General features: G+C 40.0%; 1 protein-coding gene across 4 annotated transcripts in view; it reads left to right on the plus strand.

Moving 5' to 3' along the window:
• nfib (nuclear factor I B) overlaps window positions 1-20792 on the plus strand; it is a 90209-nt gene that overhangs the window by 58552 nt on the left and 10865 nt on the right. For 3 of the 4 annotated variants that reach the window (XM_023346448.1, XM_005799587.3, XM_023346449.1), the window contains exons 5-10: window positions 4253-4373; window positions 5504-5622; window positions 9735-9869; window positions 10901-11085; window positions 15913-16051; window positions 17226-17308. In XM_023346448.1, coding sequence (XP_023202216.1) covers window positions 4253-4373; window positions 5504-5622; window positions 9735-9869; window positions 10901-11085; window positions 15913-16051; window positions 17226-17308 — 782 coding nt within the window. The remainder of the gene's footprint in view (window positions 1-4252; window positions 4374-5503; window positions 5623-9734; window positions 9870-10900; window positions 11086-15912; window positions 16052-17225; window positions 17309-20792) is intronic. The other variant, XM_023346446.1, reaches the window with a different exon arrangement.

The raw sequence follows: 20792 nt of genomic DNA on the forward strand, positions 1-20792 counted from the left end.
GCATAAACTCTCGCAGTCATTAATCAAGTGTAATCAGGAAGATAAACACACCTGCGTGTTTGTGCAGAAACTCGTGGGTTTGGTGGTTTTTTTTCCCCCCTATAAAAACAGTAAGAGCTGACCCAGAAAAGCCCTCGCCTTCGACCCCCACACACGGAAAAAAAAAAAAACCCCGGTTTTCCTTTGTAATCTCTGAGCTGAAATCCCAACACACAGCACACAGCTGTGCTGCGGAGAATCCAGTTTACCCAGCCTCCTTTGCTTTAGGATAACTCTTGAGTACGCAGCTGTCTTCAGAGCTTCATCTGCATGGACATGTCTCCCCTCCTCCTCCTCCTCCTTTTCCTCCTCCTCTGCAGAGCCGTTGACGGTTGTTCTCCAAAGACTGCCCTGACAGCCAGGGGCACGTCAAGGCACAGTTTACCTGTGCAGACTCTGAGCTGAGGCAGCAACTGTAGCGAACTTGCCTGCGGAGCACAGAGACTCCAGTCACCCCTCCTTTTCCTCTTCCTCCTCCTCTCTAACCTGTGTTTAAGAGAAACAGGTCGATGCTGTGTGGCCTGTGTGTTGCAGCATGCACCAGTCGGCTCCAGCGGTTCATTCCCGCTCCGTAGTCGGGAATGTCAGCAGCTTTCTCAGGACAATCAGAGGCTACAGCCAGGGTCAGATTTTATGACGGGGTTACGAAATCACTTCCACTGTAAAGATAAAGTCACAGATGCTCCATTTGTTATTCTGGTTTTGTAGAGTAAATGTAACAGAAGTAGTTTTGTATTTTAAGCTTTGTGGGTTTTAATTAAAGCTGCCGTGTGTAACTGTTATAAAAAAAAGTTTGTTGAAACTGTCATTAAGTTATGACGGTAAAAGGTAATCTGTGAAAAATTCTAAGTCCTACTTAGAAACCAGAATCAGAGGCAGAAAGAGGGTCTTAGCGCTGTTAATCACCCCTCGTGTGGTGCTGCTCAGCCCCTCTTGCTCTCTGCTAGCTGCAGCTTAGAAGTGAACGCTCAGGCTAGTTAGCATAGCCACTGATGACGGCAAATAAACGGTTTTCCTGTAAAACAGTAGACGGTAGAAGTAAAACATTTTAAAATTTATTCTACGCCTTTTAAACTTGTATTTTACGTGCTGATGTTTTATTTAGCCACTTGGACAGAGTTTCAGGAAAGGAGATGCTCACAATGGACTCAAATGGTGTTGCTCAAAATGCTACAGGTTACAGAGTTATGTAAGAACCAACAGGAAAGAGAGAGGAGATCGCAGTAACATCGTGCAGTCATAGACTCAAGCACCGACGTGTCAACGTTACTGTCACAAGTCAAAAACTGTTTAAAAACATAAAAAATCTGCCAGAATTATGAATAATCCAATCATAAGATCGACCTTTCTCTTATAACTATGATCAATTCCAAAAATTGACCATTTCTGCAGGGTTTCCTCCAGTGTATTATAAGCCTGGCGGGCCACCAGGCTTTACTTCTGCCCCTACCAAGCTTAGCATTGCTTATTTAAGTTTTTTTTTTATGTTTGCATTTTTTAAGACTTTATAGTTGGCATTCAGATATAAATCTTCCAATAACACATAATTATCAAGTGATATTTTCAAATTTCCTGTCAACTTTAAACATTTTTTAACTCAAAAACACGACTGCACCCAACCACCGGGCTTTCTGGGGGAAAACTTGTTCTGGCAAACAAATCTCAGACTTTTGTCAGTTTGATGGCAGTTCTCAGTTTTTAGTCACCAAAAATAATAATTTGATTTACAGAAACATTCATATTAGACTTTATTGAAATCTAGAAAGTCTATGCGTTCAATCTGCTGTATATCCAAATATATTCTTCACATTTGCATGCAGAAGAGTTGGGCTAACGTTACAGAAGAGGAAACGTCTGATCTTTTTTTTTCCATCTTAAACCATAAATACTTCTAAAGCTTGAGCCACATTGTCTTGTTTTGTGCTCCAAAAGGCACTAACTACTCCTTTCAGTGCTCAGACACAGAATATCCCTTGGAAGGCCGTGTTTTTGTGTAGTGTTTAATTTGCCCTCTGACCAGATGGCCTCTGAGCCGCCACATTTGCTCTCATGTGACAGAGGCCGGCTTCAGCAAAGCCGAGCTGGAATTTTAAAAAGGTCGCCGGACACACAGGAATTGTCACTCACTCAGCCGGTCGCTCCCTGGGAAGATATCTAAGCAGCCGCTCGTCCGTCATCGCGCTCCTCTCCCGACTCTCTGAGCTGTCGAGACATTCTTTGAAGTCCATCAAAGGGAGCTCCGGAGTTCAAGGCTGAATCGCAACCCAGCATTTCGGCTCATTAATGCAACACGAGCCTCGAGTTCAAGTGTAAAAAATTCATTTTTTTTTTCAAAACAAAGCGCGCACGTGCCCAGGCAAAAGAAGCCGGTTGATCTAGAGCACAGAATATAATTATGTGTGGGTTTTTTTTTCTTTTTACTGAATTAAAGCCAAAATGATTGAATAATTGATCAACAGGGTGGCAGACTGGCACTGCAAAAACTGCGCCACACCAAGAGGGATGGCCAGGGCGGGTGAGGGGCTGTCCTAACCAGCGAATCGAGAAACAAAACAACAAAAACAATGATCTGGTATTCAGTGTCTTCGGGCCGGATGCATTCCTCCACAAACAGCCCGGCATGGGTAGCAGCGGGTAGGGGCCGCTGCCAACGCTGCGGTGGGCTGCCAGGGCGGAGGATGGCGGATCGGATCGTGCCAGTGGTGAACCTCAGACCACAACAGACGGCGCCACACACTCCATCTTCTCATCCACTCCAAACCGACCGAGCACTCGAGCGGCAGGCGGCCTCACGGGCCACACACTGGTGCGAGGATGGGTGGCGAACCCCTTTTGTTCTGTAAACACAGGCACGGCCTCCCTTGAAACAATATCCTTCACCTCAACCGCAGCGGGGAAAATATCACCTTTTCCACTGTAAATCATTATCAGAGGAAACGGCAGAGAGTTTTACTGCTGGGTCTTTCTCTGCACAGTTTTTTTTTTTGGGGGGGGGTTCTAATTCACTCAGCATAAAAAGATTTAACCATATACAGTTTTACGATAATCCGTCTAAGTACTTTATGCCTTAAATCCAAGGAACCAGACCTGCTGGCAATTTTTCAAATCAATCTCGATCGCCCGACACTGCAAAAACACAAAATCTTACCAAATAGTTCTGGTCAAATATCTGAGCACACTTGCTGAAATACGTTTTCAGCAAGATATACGTAGGAGCTTATTGTAAGTAAGGAAATTCTTAATATTGATGAAAAAGTACTGGTTCCACTCAAATATTATTTCACTTATTATATATTCATTTCCATGTTATAAGGTAAATAATCCGAAACTTGTACTTTTTAATCAATATTAAGGAAAACAAGATCCTGTATTGAGCAGAAACATTATTTGTACGTTTTTGTTTAGTCTTATTTTCTACTGTACTAAGATATTTGCACCAGAAACTAGATCAAAAAGTCTTGGTATAATTTTTTGTTTTTGACTTCTTGGCTTTTTTTTTTTTTAGTCAGATGTTTATCTCATTCATATTGTGAAAGTAACATTTTATTGTATGTAAGAGAAGAAGAAAGCATAAACTGGACTTCAGTTGATCCTCTCCTGAAACATCTTGTTGGTGATAAGATACTATTTTTGACTTTAAAACAGTTATGTTTTGTATTTTTCATAGATTCAGTTAAATAAATGGGAATAAATCTTATTTTTGTGACAAGATGTTGGTAGCAAGTCTATAAAAATTAAATTTGTCAATAGCCTTAAGTTTATGAGGCCTTTTATGACTGAATAATTTATAGGTCAGGATTAAGTGGCTTAAACTATCAAATAAAAAACATCATTGTGGATAATAGGCAGAAAATGAATGAAACAGAATTTAGAGAAATGCTTAAAAATACATAGAAAACCTGCAGAACTCTTCAGGATGAAGAAAACCTTAAGACACTTAAGATCATTCTGGAAAAAAAATGAACAAATGAACAATGACTGAAACCATTTGCAGTGTTAAATAAGACATAAGAAGTTTCCTGAACAAGTTCTCCACATGCAACGACTTTAGAAACACTCAGTAAATACGAAACACCTTGGACTAAAAAGACAGACACTCCACCAATCATGGTCTGCGTAATAAATCACCTGCTTCTAGATGCAAGGATGGAGATGCATCTCTCAACCAGAAAGCAGAGTAACCTTGAGCTATTTTTTTGTGTGTCCTCTTCAGTGCCGATCACCCACGGCGCAGCGGTACCCTTCTCCATGGCGGACATGCCCAGCCAGCCCTACTATCATGACCTGAACTCCAGCGTGGCACTACAACGCTCCCTGTCCTCCCCGCCTGGCAGGTCAGTGGGACGCCAGCGAAGCACAATTATCACACAAAGTTTCTTTTACAAATATCCTCTCTTGTTGCTCCATATAGTTGACTTTGTTTGCTGTATTCTGAGGAATTGAAAACATTCTCCATCCTAAAAAAAAAAAATCCCTTTAGACTTGAATTATCCTAGCTTAGCTTATTTTACCTTAACTTATTTAGCCTGTTTTGGTTTGCTGAATTTATTTTAGTTTTTTTTTTGTCCTATATTATCCTAGTTTAGCATCTTTGCTAAGTTTAATCTAGTAAACTTTAGCTTGTATTAATTTAGCTTATATTAACTTGCCTACATTTTTAAAGTTATATTCAATAAATTTGAATATTACTCAAAAGTTTGTTTCAGTGCCTAAATTCTCTAGTGAAACACATTGTATAGATTACTGTAATTACATACATGCTGTTTTTAAGTCTTCATTTCCAGTTTGTGATGATTTTTTGCTTGCAAGTAAGATTAGAAAATTACATCACACTAATAAAAAAACAAAATGTGGACTTAATGAAATGTATGTTTATTAGAAATGTATGTTTATTACCTGTGTAGCTTTAATCTGATAAATAAGCTTTTTATTTATTGTAAATTATTTCGTGTTAGTTTAGCGTACAGTAGTTTAGCTATGCTTATTTGAGCTACATTTTTCTAATCTTATGTTAGCTAAATTTTATTTATTTTCCTATAAATCAGTATATCTGAGCATAGATTAACTGATTTGCAACAAGTTAGTTTGTTGTAAATTAACTTAGCTTAGCACACCTTTTTATTTTTTTCATTTTAGGTTAGCATAGCTCCTTTTAGTGTAGTTTAGCTGAAAGGAGCTAAACTTTCAGCTCCTAAAATAATAGCTTAAAATAATTAAGATATTATTTTAGCTTAATAACTTAAGCTAAAATAACTTAAGTTTGATTTTATCTAATTACTGAGATTATATTATTTCAGTTTACTATGGATTATATTATTTTAAATTAGTACATCTTACTATAGCTAACATAACTTGTCCTATGTTAGCTTAAATAAATAAATATTAGCACCTGTTTCAATTGATATGATTTGTGATGCATAAAACCAATGATTGCATCAAGTAATAAACCTGACTTTGCGTTCAGCAAAAGGCCCAAAACCAACATGGAGGAGAACATGGATACAAGCCCGACGGGACCCGACTTCTACTCGTCACCCAGCTCACCAGCCAGCAGCCGGGCGAACTGGCACGACAGAGACGGAGGTGATTTTCACTTTTTATTTACTTCTAGCTGCTTTATCTGATAGTCAAATGTCAGACTGCGACTTCACCATTTCCCAGTTGCTGTTGATCGTTTTGTAGCTCAACTTACCCTTAGCCGTCCAGCCGTCGGCCATTTTAGCAAAACTTTCTGCCTCCTTCACCGTCTGAACAACTTGCAGCGCTTGCATGTTGTCTGAGTCTTGTCTGTCAATCTGTGGCCTTATGTTGTTCCTTCTGGAAACCCAAAAATTCTGCCAAACAAATGATTTAAAAATAATTGGGTCGTCTTATATTACGACTTCATCCGGCAAAGCCTCACTGACTCACGAAATGTGTGTTTCAAGATCTTATCACACCCAAACGATTCACAAGATTGTTGATATTGCTAAAAATAATCTATAAACTTTCTATTTTCATTGCATGCAAAAAGTTTAAAAGTGACTTAGTGTATGTTTTCCTTGGTAAACAAAGTCAGACAACCATGTTGCAAGCTGCTCTGCATTAGTCTTTCCACTGTTTGTAACAAATGATCTTCAAGAACATACTTAGTAGATGGTTCTAAATGTTAAAAGAAATGGCAATCACAGCAAAAAGTGAAGCAAATACTTTGTCAGAGAAAATCCATCAACCGCTGTGCAAAAGTTCAAAATAATCCGAGTACTTCTTTGATTATAATCTGTATTACGGAGAGCCTGAACCCTCATGAATTGTTGAATAAAGGCAGGATGAATTCCTGTTTCCATTTCATTTTTGCAAAAATTTTCTCCTCACCATCTGAATATTGCAGTTAAGAAAACAAAAACCCGGATCTGTTATTGTCCAGTTTTATTGATCCTGGGTGAATTGTGACATCAGTTGCTTTCGCCCATTTATTTAAATGTTTAATGTCTGTACTGTGGATGTTAGCAGTAATTATTTGTCCTTCTGCTCTGGAACACAAAGGACTCTTGCTGATTCGCAGTACGGCATTTGAGGATTTTCTGCGGAAAGTGACTCCAAATTACTTGCAGAAAATTAGCTTATCTGATTTTTCTATGTAATGTCCTAAATATTGAAAAGAAAGTTCAACTTGGGAAGCTGAAATAGTTGAAAAACAATCCAGGATCGACGTTTGCTTTCCTTGCTGTTGATTGACTGAACCACCAGGAGCGGAGATAAGGAAATGTCTGGACGTTTGCTTCTGTAGAAGTGCTAATATGTAGTATTAATGCATTTTATTGTATAATTGGTGATTTAACTATTAAAATAGGCAGTTGACCATTTCCAGAAGGGATCTCTAGTATTTGAAGATTTTTAACTTTAGTAAGTTCTCTTCAAAATGCTTTGGGTTGCTGCCATGTGATTGTTTGAAGTGGTCGGAGAATGTACTGGACTCCTCTGGTATTAGTTTAATGAGAGCAGAGAAAAAATACAGATGTGTACTTATTTTATGTTCTGCTGCAAAATTAAATCCTGTTTCTGAAACTTTAGCTTGTATTAATTTAACTTATATTAACACGCCCACATTTTTTAAAGTTATATTCAATAAATTTGAATATTACTCAAACGTTTGTGTTTCAGTACCTCAATTCTCTTAGTGAAACACATTGTATAGATTACTGTAATGAAGATCTGTTAATCATTCCCACCCTTCACTCACTCCTGTCTACGTCTTCTAGTCGTATTTTACCCATAAGACCAGGTAAGACACATTTTGGTCTAACTGCGACACACATAAAATCATTGGAAATAAAGCCCTTTTTTTTTTCCTCTCCCTGCACAGTGGTTTTTAGCTCCGGTTTGAACCCAGACCACCTCCTTTTTTTAATTTAATATAATCAGTGGGGAGGCTGCGAGAGGAAAACACCAGATGACACACAGGAGACGCAGCAGTGGTGGGATTCAGCCGCAGCCGCAATGTGGGTACACGAAATTCTAGCGTGTCCCTCTGCACAAGGCCCGAGAGCATTGCACTGCGTAAACTTAGACACTTGGGGTGAGGAGGAAGGGAATGAAGTGGGTAGGAAACTCTCCAAAGACAGCCATTACTCTGTCAAGAGAGAATAAATGAGAAGTGGGCCGATATTAAACCCATATGAGTCCTCCGAAGTGCCAAGGATTTCATTTCTTTCACGTGGTTGTCGTTCAGGCTCTCTGGTAGTTCTCTGGTCTGGGAAAGCACTGAAATGTTGGAGTTTATTACACACCAGCACACATTTACTCAGCCAGTACAAAACAAATAAGTCCTTTAAACATGACTAATAAAGTTTCAAGGCAACGACGCTTCTTTAACTATTCAAAGGATTAATTAATTGCTGTAATTTACTGCAACGCCTTTTTCTCATCCTTGAAAGTCTCCTCTAAGGTATTTCTCTTCTTTGACTGCAACATGAAACGTATCTCCTTTCCAAAATCAGGCTGGGAAATCCCCTTAAATTCCCACCACCTCTCCTCCTTGGAGATAACAAAGTTTTCCTGTTGCTCGTCCGGATCTCTCCCCGCCTCTAGTCAATTCAGGGAAGGAAGTTTAACGGATTTAAATTGCGAAATAACATAAATCCCCCCCACAAAAAACCCCATCTTTTTCTGAAAGAAAAGAGGCAGATGATGTGAAAGTTATACGAGTGTTCATCGTGGAAAAGGCAGAAGAAGACATAGGCCACCGCCTCTCGCATCTATTTGTTATCACGTTCCCTTCAGACTCCACGTCTCAGCATGGAAAATTGAAAACCGCGCAGCCGTGACAGCGGAGCGTCGCTCTTAAAACTGGGGAGCCGCAATAATGAGCAGCTCGCGTGTTTTTTTTTTGTTGTTTTTTGTTTGTTTGTTTGGTTTTTTTTTTTTTTGGTTCACTTTGTGCTCACACGTTCTGTCGTTAGCAACAAACGAACTTCCTCAATAGTTTCCACGTCTTCAGTGGCGCTTTCCGGATTATTCTTGGGGAATTACAGTTTGTAAGGCAGAGAGTGTTGCTCTCTGCTTAAGATTACGTGAAGGTCTTAAAAGTTTTAAATCCTATTTGGGTCACTTTAATCATCTGCTCTGACGTGATAAAAGACTTGTTTTTTAAGTTATTGAGGAGTTCCGGTGATTTATTATGATTCCAGAAATTGTATGGGATTTCCCCTCAGGGAGGAGATTATTTTCCAAATGCATTTTTCATTGTGTTCTGCGTTTCCTTTTTATTACATGAAGCCCTCAGGATCAAATTCAACCCCATTTTAAATTTTTTTTTCATTAAATGAGGCATTAGGATAAACCTTTCAGGAATTACCTGATTAATTTGCGGCAATAATCTGAAATCTTGTGCATCGTTTTGTGGTAATCATGTCCCTTTGTCTTTGTTCGTACATTTGGAAGCAAAAGGCCACGACTAGATTTGCATTGATCAGGGTTTTTCTGGCCGATGCCAATTATCGGGTCTCGAATGGCAAATTTAATTCTAAAGCACTTAAAAAACAATAAAAACTGACCTCAGTACTTCATGATTTAGCCTAAAAAAGCAAGATCTGATCAGCCACTTTTAATCTCAACCTATGTTGATTTTTGTCCTACTAATTAGAATGTCCTGTAGGCTTCATGATGAAGTCAGTAGGTTTGAATTAAAGGAAAATAGTGACAGTTCTTTGTTATGTTGCGTTTACTGAGAATGAAGGGAAACAAAAAACCTGATTGTTCAGCGTCTGTCCTGCCAATCAGGGCGGATCAGGAAAAAATTGGTCGAGTGATTCCTGCTTTTCTTAAAAGACGCGACTCGTAATATTGCAAATGGCATTTATTTAACCAACGTGAGGTTTTAGGGATTAAAAAATGTGAAAATATACAACAGAAATGTGTAGATTGACATGCTAAATATAGAAATTTGAAATGATACACTGAAAAGAAATATTCCTGATTCTTATTTTTATTTTTTTTTTACAGAAAGTCAAAATAAAAATATCCTGCTGTTTTTGACACATCCAACAGAAAATGAAACCCCCTGTTTTCCATCACAGCATATCCTCCCAAACTTTATCTCATTTTTATTATACTCGAAAAAACGTACAAGCTGTACAACCTCTGCTTCTCCTATTAAGAAGAGTTGGACACGGTTTCAGTGACATGCATGGTTTCGTTTTGCTTTTCTCTGCCAGCAGAGATGTCCTCTCCCACAATGAAGAAGCCAGAAAAGCCACTGTTCAGCCCCACTTCCCCGCAGGACTCCTCACCGCGACTCAGCACTTTCTCTCAGCCTCACCACCCGGGCCTATCAGGTGTGGGACACAGTGGTGAGTCAAAGCACACTTTTTCTTCATAAACATAAACAAATAAATCGGCGCAAATCTAAGCTTGCGGTCATGATAGAAAGTACTCTCTCCTAGTTCTTGGATCTTAACCAGGTTACAACGTCACTTACAGCTCAAGTGTATAAACAGTTTTTTAGTGCTGTCGTTATTTAAATAACCAGGCTGGGATTACAAAAAACTACATCTGGATTTAAGAGCGCTGCTAATCGAAGCGCTTCCTTATTGATCTTCTGTAAGTTTGACCTCCCCCATAAAATTAGGAGGTTTTGGTCCAGAGCAGAAAAGAGCGTGTCAAAGACGACTGCAGTTATTTCAGAGAAGCAAATTCACATCTCCAGTCAGTGAAGGGTTGAACAGAGACTTCCAAACAATTAGAAATCTGCCCTTGTAAAGAGGAAGGAAAAAAAACTTTTCAGAAGTGGAAAACATTTAGGACGGCCGTCAATCTTTTCCAGAATGGACATTCATCCAAAGTCGGAGAAATTGGAAACAGCCCAAAAGCTAAATTTTACACTACTACCCTCAGTTAGCAGGTTAAATATCAAAGTTTGTGTAAAAAAAAAAAAAAAAGGAAATAAAACCCAACAGATGCAACTTGTTTGGAAATGTTGGCAGGAGAAAGTCTTCTAGAGAAGAGAAAATGATGGCAGGACAAAGGTTGCATTTAAATGACTAACAACCCGTCTGGAAATCTCAAATTATACCAAAGTAGAGATGCAGAAACTCTATGCGTCAACCATGACTGTGCACCAATGTCTACAACAGAATGGCTCTAAAAGAAAAGGCTGACGGTTCAGTCAAAGTCCAGATGAAAATACTAAAGAGAGCGAGACATCAACGAACTGAAAGACTGTTAAGAATAGATCTGACTTCAGCTTCAACTTATTGGTCCTAAATGTGGCTCCAAAAGCTGTTAACCCACTGAGTGAACACTAGACTTTAAAGAGAGCCTCATTTTATCTGAACCCTCTCCTCTCTCTCCGTCTTTCCTGTCTGTGTGTCTTTCCCCACAGTTATATCATCGAGGAGCCCCCCTTCACACTCGCCCCTGCAGTTCTCAGCCTCGGCCATCCTGCCTCCGGCGCCGTCGTCCTACTTCTCGCACCCCACCATACGCTACCCGCCTCACCTCAACCCCGCCGATCCCCTCAAGAGCTACGTGCCGTCGTACGACCCGTCCAGCCCACAGAGCAGCCAGGTCGGTCTTTTTCTGTGTGCCTGCAGGTTTAAAGTATTAGTTTGGGCTTACTCACAGAGCCTCCAGCCTTTGTTCTTTATCTTGTTGGGCTCTGACCTCGAGAGATTAAAGATAAGATAAATTACGGCACGCAGTATTTCATTAATGCCTTCAAGGTGCGCTTGGAAGTTGGGAATATGTTCCTGTTTTGCTTGAATTTCCTAAATTAAAAGACATTCCTGTTAGTTATTGCAAAAGTATTCACACCCCTTGAGAGTTTCCAGGTTTTGTCTCTTTACAACACACGTGTCAAACTCAAATCGAAGCAGTTTTTATCTGTTTACTGCCAAATTACGTCAATCAGTCCCTCCACTTTCTTGCGAATTATCGTGGAAATTCACGCAAAATCAATAAATCCCTGCACTTTTTTTGTGCTTAATGCATAATTGTGAGTTTATTGCAGATTTCTGGCAAAAATGGTGGAAAGTATTGGATTTAAGTGACTGTTTACTCCAGCTCACAGGTGGATGTGTTTCTTACTTCTACTAAACATCTACCTGAGCCTTACTTGATTTATAATCCGTAATAATACGGCGAATAATAAAAAAGTTGCATTTGCCATCATACATGAGTGCAAATATTTCTGAATTAGTACCACAAACTTTTTTACTGCAAAAAAAATCCCAATTGTGAAATCCTGGACGAACTGAAAAGATATTCAATCTTACTTACGTTTAAGAATGTATGTATATTTTAACAGTTAGTTTGCATGTTTCAGCAAGACGCTCTGGCACAGCCGGCCCTTTAAGAGCATTCAAGATCTTGATTTGGCCCAAAATGAAACTGAGTTTGACTCCCCTGCTTTACAATCTCAAGCTTTATTTTACTAGGATTTCATGTGATTTAAAAATACAAACATTATCATTTAACTGCAATAATTGCAAAGTGAATGGAAACAGAAATCTGAAATGTGTGGCATGCACATGTGCTTTGCTCCTTTGAGGTAGCACGATGCTTTTGGAAGATGGATGCAGTAAATTGTTGTTACTGTTTTATCTGATAAAGATGTACGATAACACAAAACTCTCTCAGGTTTGGAGAATTCGGTTAAAATGAACTCAAAGTTTATTAAAAAAATTCTCAATACCGTTATTACTTCACTCTCCATGCTATAAATGACGACAAGAGTTGGCAGGAGTTTGCGTTAAGCCAATCTAGTCTAAGATTCCATTAAAGGCCACATTTAGGCAATGTCTCATGACTTTTTATGACATTTGTTTTAAATTGTTGCCGTATAAATAAACTGAATTTAATTAAACGCAGAATGTTAAATATTCAGTGGGATTGTTAAGATTAAAGTATATTCCTGCGGTAGAATGGACCAGTCAAAGTCCAGAGCTGCACCCAATTAAGAATCTGTGGCACAACTTGAAAACTGATGTTCAGAGATGATCTCCATCCAATCTGCCTGAACTTCACCAGCAAAAAATTTATTTTCTGGATGTGAAAATCGTCCAGAACCTTAAAGCCGCAGTGGCAACAAACGGTGGTACTTCAAAGTATCGACCCGAGGCTGAACACCAGCACATTTTCAGAAACAAAAAGTGTAAAATGATGTATGATTTTCCTTACACTTCACAACGACGCTCTTTGTGTTTGTCTGTCACATAAAAATCCAAATAAAACACGGCAAAGTTCTTGAAACGCAACAGAATGTGAATGAGATCAAGGGTTTTTAATGCTGCTGAAAGTTACTGTCACTGAATATAATTGGTTAAAGACACTCTCATAAATCCCCACTGCAAAGACTATTAGTCTGCTGTAATTTACACCGAGTTATGATAATAACTAAGACGATTATAAACCCTTGAATGTTTCTGTCCATATATTTTCAACATGACATAACGCTCGGGGCAAAAGGTTATAATACACTTGGAGCCTTATGTTTGCAGTTAATTTAAAGGGGAAAAACAACCGCATGACTCCATAAACAAAAAAAAAAGAAATAATCAGCCAAACTCTTGCGACTGCAGTCACATGTATGACACGCAAATCCCTATCAGGACTCGGCTGTAAATCAGACGGCTTTCTGCGCTTTTGTGCGTTTCGGCGAACACAGTGCGGGCCAGTGTGCGCCGCGAGCGACGAGCGACGAGCCCGGCGTCTGTATAGATGAGAAAAGCCGTGTGATATTTATGTGAGTTTTATTTCCCCGCTGTTCTCACTGTAAACAAAAGCCTCGTAGACGACTCCAGCTCCAGAACGGCGGGGGGCGGAGGTGGGGGTGTTGCTCTAGAGAGAGAGAGAGAAAGAAAAAAAAAAACCACGGGGAATGATAAAGGTTGTAAATATTTGCCGTTGCCGGGGCCGTGCTCTTGTGCAGAATTAACTGGCCCTCTGCTGGGGTTCTGGAGAAAGCAGAGCTGGAAGACCAGTGGGGGGACGGAGGTGGTGGTGGAGGGGGTTCTGCAAATAACACAGCGCTTATAATCCCATGGACGAGTGCCAGAATGTTTTATGCTTGCTTTAACGCAGATTATATTACACTCTAATTAAACATTCTATTCACAACGAAGGGAACCCTGCGGATTCGATTCTTCTCCGAAAAGGCCTGGTTGAGTTTTGAACTCGGGGCGGCCCCAGAGTGAACGGCCCAGACAGTCTCCAGCCGTCTCAAAGAGCAGCTCCCACTTGCTTCCTTTTATACAACGCTCCCCCACCCCTCTTATATATAGTCCCTCCATAGCGGCGCATTCACACCATTGTAGCGGGTCGCGCCGCAGTCCTCTCTGGCTTTTCACGCCCCTCGTCCTCCTAAAGTCCATTTAATCATTGTGAGGAATGATGCAGGAAATCCATTGTCGCTTACACCCCCCCCCCTTCAGCTCTTTTTGGGTATTAGTAATAACTGTGACAAGACGGCAAATGAAAGGTCTAAAATCTTTAAGCGAGAGTTTTTAGTTGGGCATTTTAATTCTGTCAGGTCACTTAAAAACAGGGGCCTTAATCAGGGCGAGCTGTTTTGTTAAAATGCAGTGGCATGCTCGTCTTATTTTATTGAGATCAGGCCAAGAGCGCGTTTACAAGCAGAGCCTGGGCTTGTAACCATAAGTCACTGTGCAGAGGATGTCCTCTTGTAATGTTATGGGTTTTGTTAGGAGACAAAACGAGTGTAGTCCTGCCATGTTTATGGTTATGGTACAGCTTCTTGATTCTGAGGTCTTATCCTGCTCCACCGCGCATCATCGTCTAAACGAAGGCAGAACAAGTCATGGAGCTGTGAAGACGTTGTTTGGTTTCGCTTTTGTTTTTCATCACACTTAAATGTTTTATACCATCAGACTAATTTTCATATTAGGCATATTAGACCTGAGGAAATACAAGCTGCGTTTTGTAACCGGTTGTGCCACTCTAGTGTTTACAATAACTGGTGGTGAGTTTTTCACATTCCTGTGGAGGAATGTTGGCCCAATCTTCTTTCCAGAACTGTTTTAACTCGGGCGTACCGGAAGATTTTCAGCCATGAACAGCATGTTTAGGGACGCAAAGCAGCATCTCAATCAGATTTTGGTTTTCTAAAGAGAAGACCTAATGATTCGATCAAAAGCAGCAAAGCATTCCTCGACAATCACACCACCACCACCGTGTTTTCCTGGTCATTTGATTGTCTTTTTTTTTAAAGATGTTTTATAACAGATTTAACAAATTACTCATTTTCCAAAAAAGTTCCACACTTGTCCCATCAGTTGACAGAATATGTTTCCCAGAAGTCTTGGGGATCACTAAAATATTAATATGAAAGACATTATGCTTTTTGGGATCTTAATGCCTACTTCATGTTGTCAGGCAGTTTCTGTTTGTGTTTTAGATAATATATCAGTGACAATTGTTTATGTAGCTGGTAAAATTTAACTCAGCGGTCCAAAAAAATGCTATGAAAGGTCTGGGAGATGCATCAACTTCATCGATTAATCAAAGTTTTGGCTTGTGAGGATAACATTTTTTGGGAACTCTGGATGTTTTTCCACCAATGCACTCCTTGGGTTTCCATGTCCATCTTGTTTGCAACATCAATTTATTTGGACTTTGACTTCAGGTCAGCTCTATGACAGAGTACTAGTATTGTTTAATTACCAGAATAAAGTGGTAGTTTTATGAGAATGTTGGCAAAACATTTGAAAAAATTAAAATGAGGAACATTGAGCACCTTGTAAAGTTATTGTCCATTTACAGATAAGAAAACACTTAATCTTTTAACACTTCAGCATCAAATTATGAAGCAATAGAGCAACGGCTGAGTCTGTTTTAAAGAAAGAACTTTTTTCTCAATAAAACAACTTTTTTCCTCATAATTTTAAGACATTTTTCTGGTATAATTGCATCTTTACTTTGCTAATATTATGACTATATTCTTGCAATTAAGCAAAAACATCTCATAGCCAAGCCCTTATACTGTCATGCAACTCCCAGAAGGGATGATTGAAATATTTTCTGTAATTTGTCAGAACATTTTTAGAAAAGAAAGCAAGACAAAAGAAATCCATTATACAGGGAAATCGAATCTGGTTTGAAAAAAAATCTGATATTTTACTTTTACGCCACTTTACCCACCTCTGTTTTAATGCCCAATTTGACAAGAGGGCGATTACTTTTTCACACCAGTCCAGATTGGTTTGGGTCGCTGTTTCCTCTTATAAAATTATCTTTTAAAAATCCAGTAATTGCCTAATAATACTTGTCTAAAGATCTGAAACTTTTACATGTGACAAAAAAAGGCTTAGAGGGCAAAATCTTCTTCATAAGTGATTTCTTTATCTCTCCCTCCGTCTGTCTCTGCGTCACATGCAGCCTAACAGCAGTGGTCAGGGGGTTGGGAAGGTCCCAGGCCACTTCACCCCGGTTTTGGCTCCATCCCCACACCACGGCCCGGTGCGACCCGTCACTCTTTCCATGCCCGACACCAAGCCCATCACCACATCAACAGAAGGTAGGCCGACAGGCATCTACTGCATGCAGCAGTTCCAGTTTATGATTTATGAATATACTGAAAAGACTTTGCCTTGAGTTTTTCATGAAGGACTATCTACTGCAACATTCATAGATTTATGGGTCAAAAGATCTGAGAAGTCCTGATTTAATTTCTGACTGAAATTAAAAAAAAATCACATTAATGATGACTAAAAGCTTGTATTGACAACATCAGTACTATTTAACATACGTAGCTGGCACTAAATTGTTTTTACTTCCTATAATGTGACACTTTTAGGTGGCCAGAGCATTATATTTTATTTTTAAATATTTTTGTAGGTATTGTTTTTTGTTCTTTTTATATATTTTTTTTATTTTCATGCATTCATATATTATTATTATAAATATTAATATTTTAATTTATTTTAATACTTTCATTTGCTATTTCATTTTCATTTTTTTGTTCAGAAAAAAATCTTTATTCCTCATTCCTAAATACAACAATTGTTCACATGGCTCCAGTGATAACATTTAAAGGACATGTTATAATACACAAAATAAATGAAAAGCATTCATTTACTTTTATAGGGAAAACATTACATCTATAATAGAAACATCCATCCATCCAACCATCCATCCATCCATCCATCCATCCATCCATCCATCCATCCATCCATCCATCCATCCATCTTCCAGCACCCCTGTCCCCAGTGGGTCGGGACGGGTGCTGGTGTCTCTCCCCTGCTAACGTTCCAGGCGAGAGGCAGGGTACACCCTTAATAGAAACATAAGATTGGTATTTTTCCAAGTTTATGTAATGTTTGTTGGAATTACTGAAGAATCAGAGTGGGCCAATGAATGAGCCTTGTTGGTCTCCTCTTGTTTTTTTTGTGTTGGTAGTTTTTTTATTGATATTTCTCACACTAACAGTTGCTATTCTCTCTTAGCTTATTGTAACTATATCATCTCTAAAGACTTTATTTACAACCTATTAAAATGTAATTATTTTAGAAAGTTGTGCTTGAAAATAACTAAGTGGTCTGACAACTGAGCCCTGTGGGACGCCCCCAGCTCTTTTTCTATGTAGTGCTTCCTGTTTATGGTGGCAGATATTTAATGATGTCAAATTCACTTTTATTCAAAGCTAACTGGACCAAAATTGTCTCTTTTTTTTGTGATAACTCGTCACTCAGGCTACTCAACTCCTGGCACACCAACGTCTAATCGTTTTGTAGGCCTGAGCCCTAGAGATCCCGCCTTTCTCCACCAGCAACAGGTGAGCTGTTATTCTCTGTTTCAGCATTAAGCTGTTCCTCTTAGTCTGATTATCCCCCACTTCTGAAAGATATATATATATATATTTAAAAAAAGAGCAGATCTGAACAAACTGGCAGAACAGCTTCTTTCGCAGTTGATGTGTAATGAAGCTAAAAACAAACAAGCTATTTTTTCCTTTCTTTTGTATGTCATCTTAGCACAGGTTAAGATTTATATTTAAAAACACTTTGTCAGTGAGAGAGTGTGGCTGCGATTTAACAGGATAGTTTAGAGAAAAGAAAATCAAATCTTTTGCTCCATTTAGAGAGAGAGACACACAAAGGTGGAGGGGTCACTGTCTTCCTTGTCTCCTCTGTTTCCTTTACACATTTCTTTAGACACTTCCCCCTTTATTTACAAGCTGATAATAAAAAGGTGCCGTCGTGTTACTGTAGGATGTCCTCGGACAGAAGTGGCAGCCCTTTGTGTGTGTTTGTGTGTTAGATGCGTTGCAGTTTTGGGGCGTTTTCGGTCGAGAAAGAGAGGCTGCTCCCCTCCACCGTGTCTTATTGAAAGAGCTGGTCCGAGGCCAAGGCTTTTCCAACCACAGCTAATTGAATGCATCTGCACACGGCTACATAATGATCGCCGGGTTTCTCCCCGGCTCGGATCTTTATGTTTCGTAAAAATCACAAACCTGGCCTCTGTTTTCTCACTGTCTGTCTCTCTCCATCTTTTATTTATTTATCATGGGATTTTGAAAAATGTTGATTTAAAATAGAGGGGGAAAAAAGGGGGAGATGTTAGTTTTTTAGTCTGGTTTGGGATGCTTTTATTCCACTCGGGAAAAGAGAGAGGAGGAGGAGGAGAGGGAGGAATCACTTGGCTGATGTCGTACAGTTTGTCTTCCACATTTTCTGGTAGCCGTGTTTTTTGTGGGGCATGAAGCGAGCTCAGAACACAGCAGCGATCCGAGTGCAGCTGCTGAATTTCGTCCAGCGATTTGCTCTCAGACTCGCTCCAGATTTTAAAGCTCGAATCAGCCAAGATGTATAAATATCCCCCAAAGAAATCCAGCAGCAGTATTATTGACCACAGTTTGGAAAATACCTAAAAATGAGACAATTACAACTTTCCTCAGGATTATTAGCTCGTGTTCCCGAAGGTTTTTTCCTTCCCGGCGACTCATCTTGTGTCTTCTTGTGTCTGTTTCTGTTTTGGTCGTATTTGAAGACCTGGACTTTGGCCCCTCGGGGCAACAAAAAAAAGGAGACTCGATCAGAGCCAAGTCTCTCAAGACTAAACAGTTTCTCAAAATACTCCGTCATTGTCTTCATCTGGCCATGGTGTGTTTATTGTGTCAAGCCCATGAGGTTTTTGCACTTCGAGATGATAAACTGTGAGCGTTTTGTTGCAACGCTGAGCAACACTGGGCCTCTTCTCCTCTTTATTTGTGCTCACATTTAAAAGATTTGCACAAAGAACTTTTTTTAGATTTCAAAATAAAATAATTGGGATGAAATAATATTTCTTGCAAAAAGCATTCATACTCCTCAGACTTTGCCATATTTTGTCATGTTTCAACCACAAACTTTAAAGTTGTGCCTGTTATGTTTAGCTGCTCAAAGCTTGGGGTATTTTTTGAAGAACCTTACCACACTTTAAACTTCTCCGTAGCTTCATCTCTGAGTTGTCTGCTGAGCTTCTTGTCTTCATGATGACCTCCGAGGCCTTCACAGAACAGCTGGATTCATGCTGCGATTAAATTACAAGACAATTGGTTGCTCTGGATTTTATTTAGCAGATTTTCATTTTTCATTTCTACTCTTACTTTGCCATGTCCATTTAAATTTTCCACTTGTGGGACTAATAACAAATTATCTTATCCTTTTACTTTTTAAAATTACATGTTAATAATATTCTTCCAATTCACAATCATGTGTTACTTTGAGATCCCTTGACATTTGCGAGAGTAATGGGTCAAAATGGGAGAGGCGCTGCATGTTATTTGTTCAAACTATTGTTATTTGAGCTGACATTGCTAAATTATTCTAAAACAAACAGATTGGAAGAGTTTTACAATTAAAGGGGGCCTTTAAAATTTACGATAATGATAAATTACAACCACGACACATTTGGCTTAAAGACAGAAGAAAGAAAAAAACCCACAACAAAAACAAAACAACAACATCACACCTGCTGTACGAGTCGCAGGCAGCGAGCGTGTGAAAACCCCTCCATTCATCTCCTGCCTTGGTTAACCCCTCGAGGGAATGCCACCGTGGAGCATTCCACAGGGAGAGATCTGTGATCAGATGTCATTTGGTATTATCTAAGGAAGGATCCTAATCCACAATCTGCCCGCATCTGTTTGCTAACGTTCCCCGGCTCCGTCCCCCCCTTTCTTTTTCTTTTTCTTTTTTTTCCTCCTCCTTCTTCTTCTTCTTCTTCTCCCCTGCTGCCCCGCGCCGCCGCTCTGATGTGTTGGTGCCAGCGGACAGATGGCGAGCCCCTCGAGGAGCGGTGGGCACGGAGCGTCTGGCTCAGCCCGCATGTCCTCTCCGAGCTATTGTCAAGCCTCCAGAGTGCGGGAACGACGGTGGGGGATGGAGAGGGGCGCGGGTTCACTTTCCCAACCTTCGATAAACAAAAACACTCTGAATGGAGCAACTTCTCATTGTGTCCTGATTTAGTTCTCCTCAGCAGCTGTTGATTAAAGGGACAAATTTCAGTTTTCACTGCTGCTGTCTCACGTTTAGCTCAGTAACAGACTGTGGATGTAGAGAAACGTCTCCCTGAATAGAAGAATTAAACCGTCCAGGTGCTAAGAGAGAGAGAAAAAAAGAAAAAACCAAGAGCACATATCTTGACCGCTGCAAATGGCTCTGAATATTCAGCGTCTTTCTGATTAAATCTCTCTTAAGAGCCTCTGCAGAGCGTCCGCCGCTGCACAAAGAGTGCTAACGGTGCACTTTTTATTCCGATGCATTACTAAATGAATGTGTTGACCACAGGGCAAGGTTAGGTTGGTGTTTGGCAGGGATAGCTCTCAGCTGGATTGCAGACACGTGCGGCCGCATAATGCATGCAGGGGAGACGACGAGGTCTGTGTGTGTGGCTTTTATGTTGCAGTAATTTGTAATCTGTATGTAAGGTTGGCGTGTTTTGAAATGCAAGATGAAGAAAGAGTGGGGAAAGGGAGGGTTAGCAGTACGTGTGAGTGCGGGCGTGTGCGCGTTTGTGTGTGTGGTTTAACTTCATTGCACTGTGACCCCAAATCAATAAAAACAGTTAGCTAATGAAAAAATAAAGTCTGCATGCTGGGGGGCATGCGCACTCCGTCCCAGACCGGGGAGAGCGCTCTGCAGTGAGGCGGTGGTTATCGACGGGGTGCATGAGTCGAACGTGTTGCACGGCTTCAGCAGGTGGAGCCCGTAGTGACTGCGCGCAGATGAAACGCAGTGCTTTGCAAAACCGCTCATGCAGCTGGAGCTTTTCCACAT

The sequence above is a fragment of the Xiphophorus maculatus genome, chromosome 14 (assembly GCF_002775205.1).
Source record: "Xiphophorus maculatus strain JP 163 A chromosome 14, X_maculatus-5.0-male, whole genome shotgun sequence".
NCBI lineage: Eukaryota > Metazoa > Chordata > Actinopteri > Cyprinodontiformes > Poeciliidae > Xiphophorus > Xiphophorus maculatus.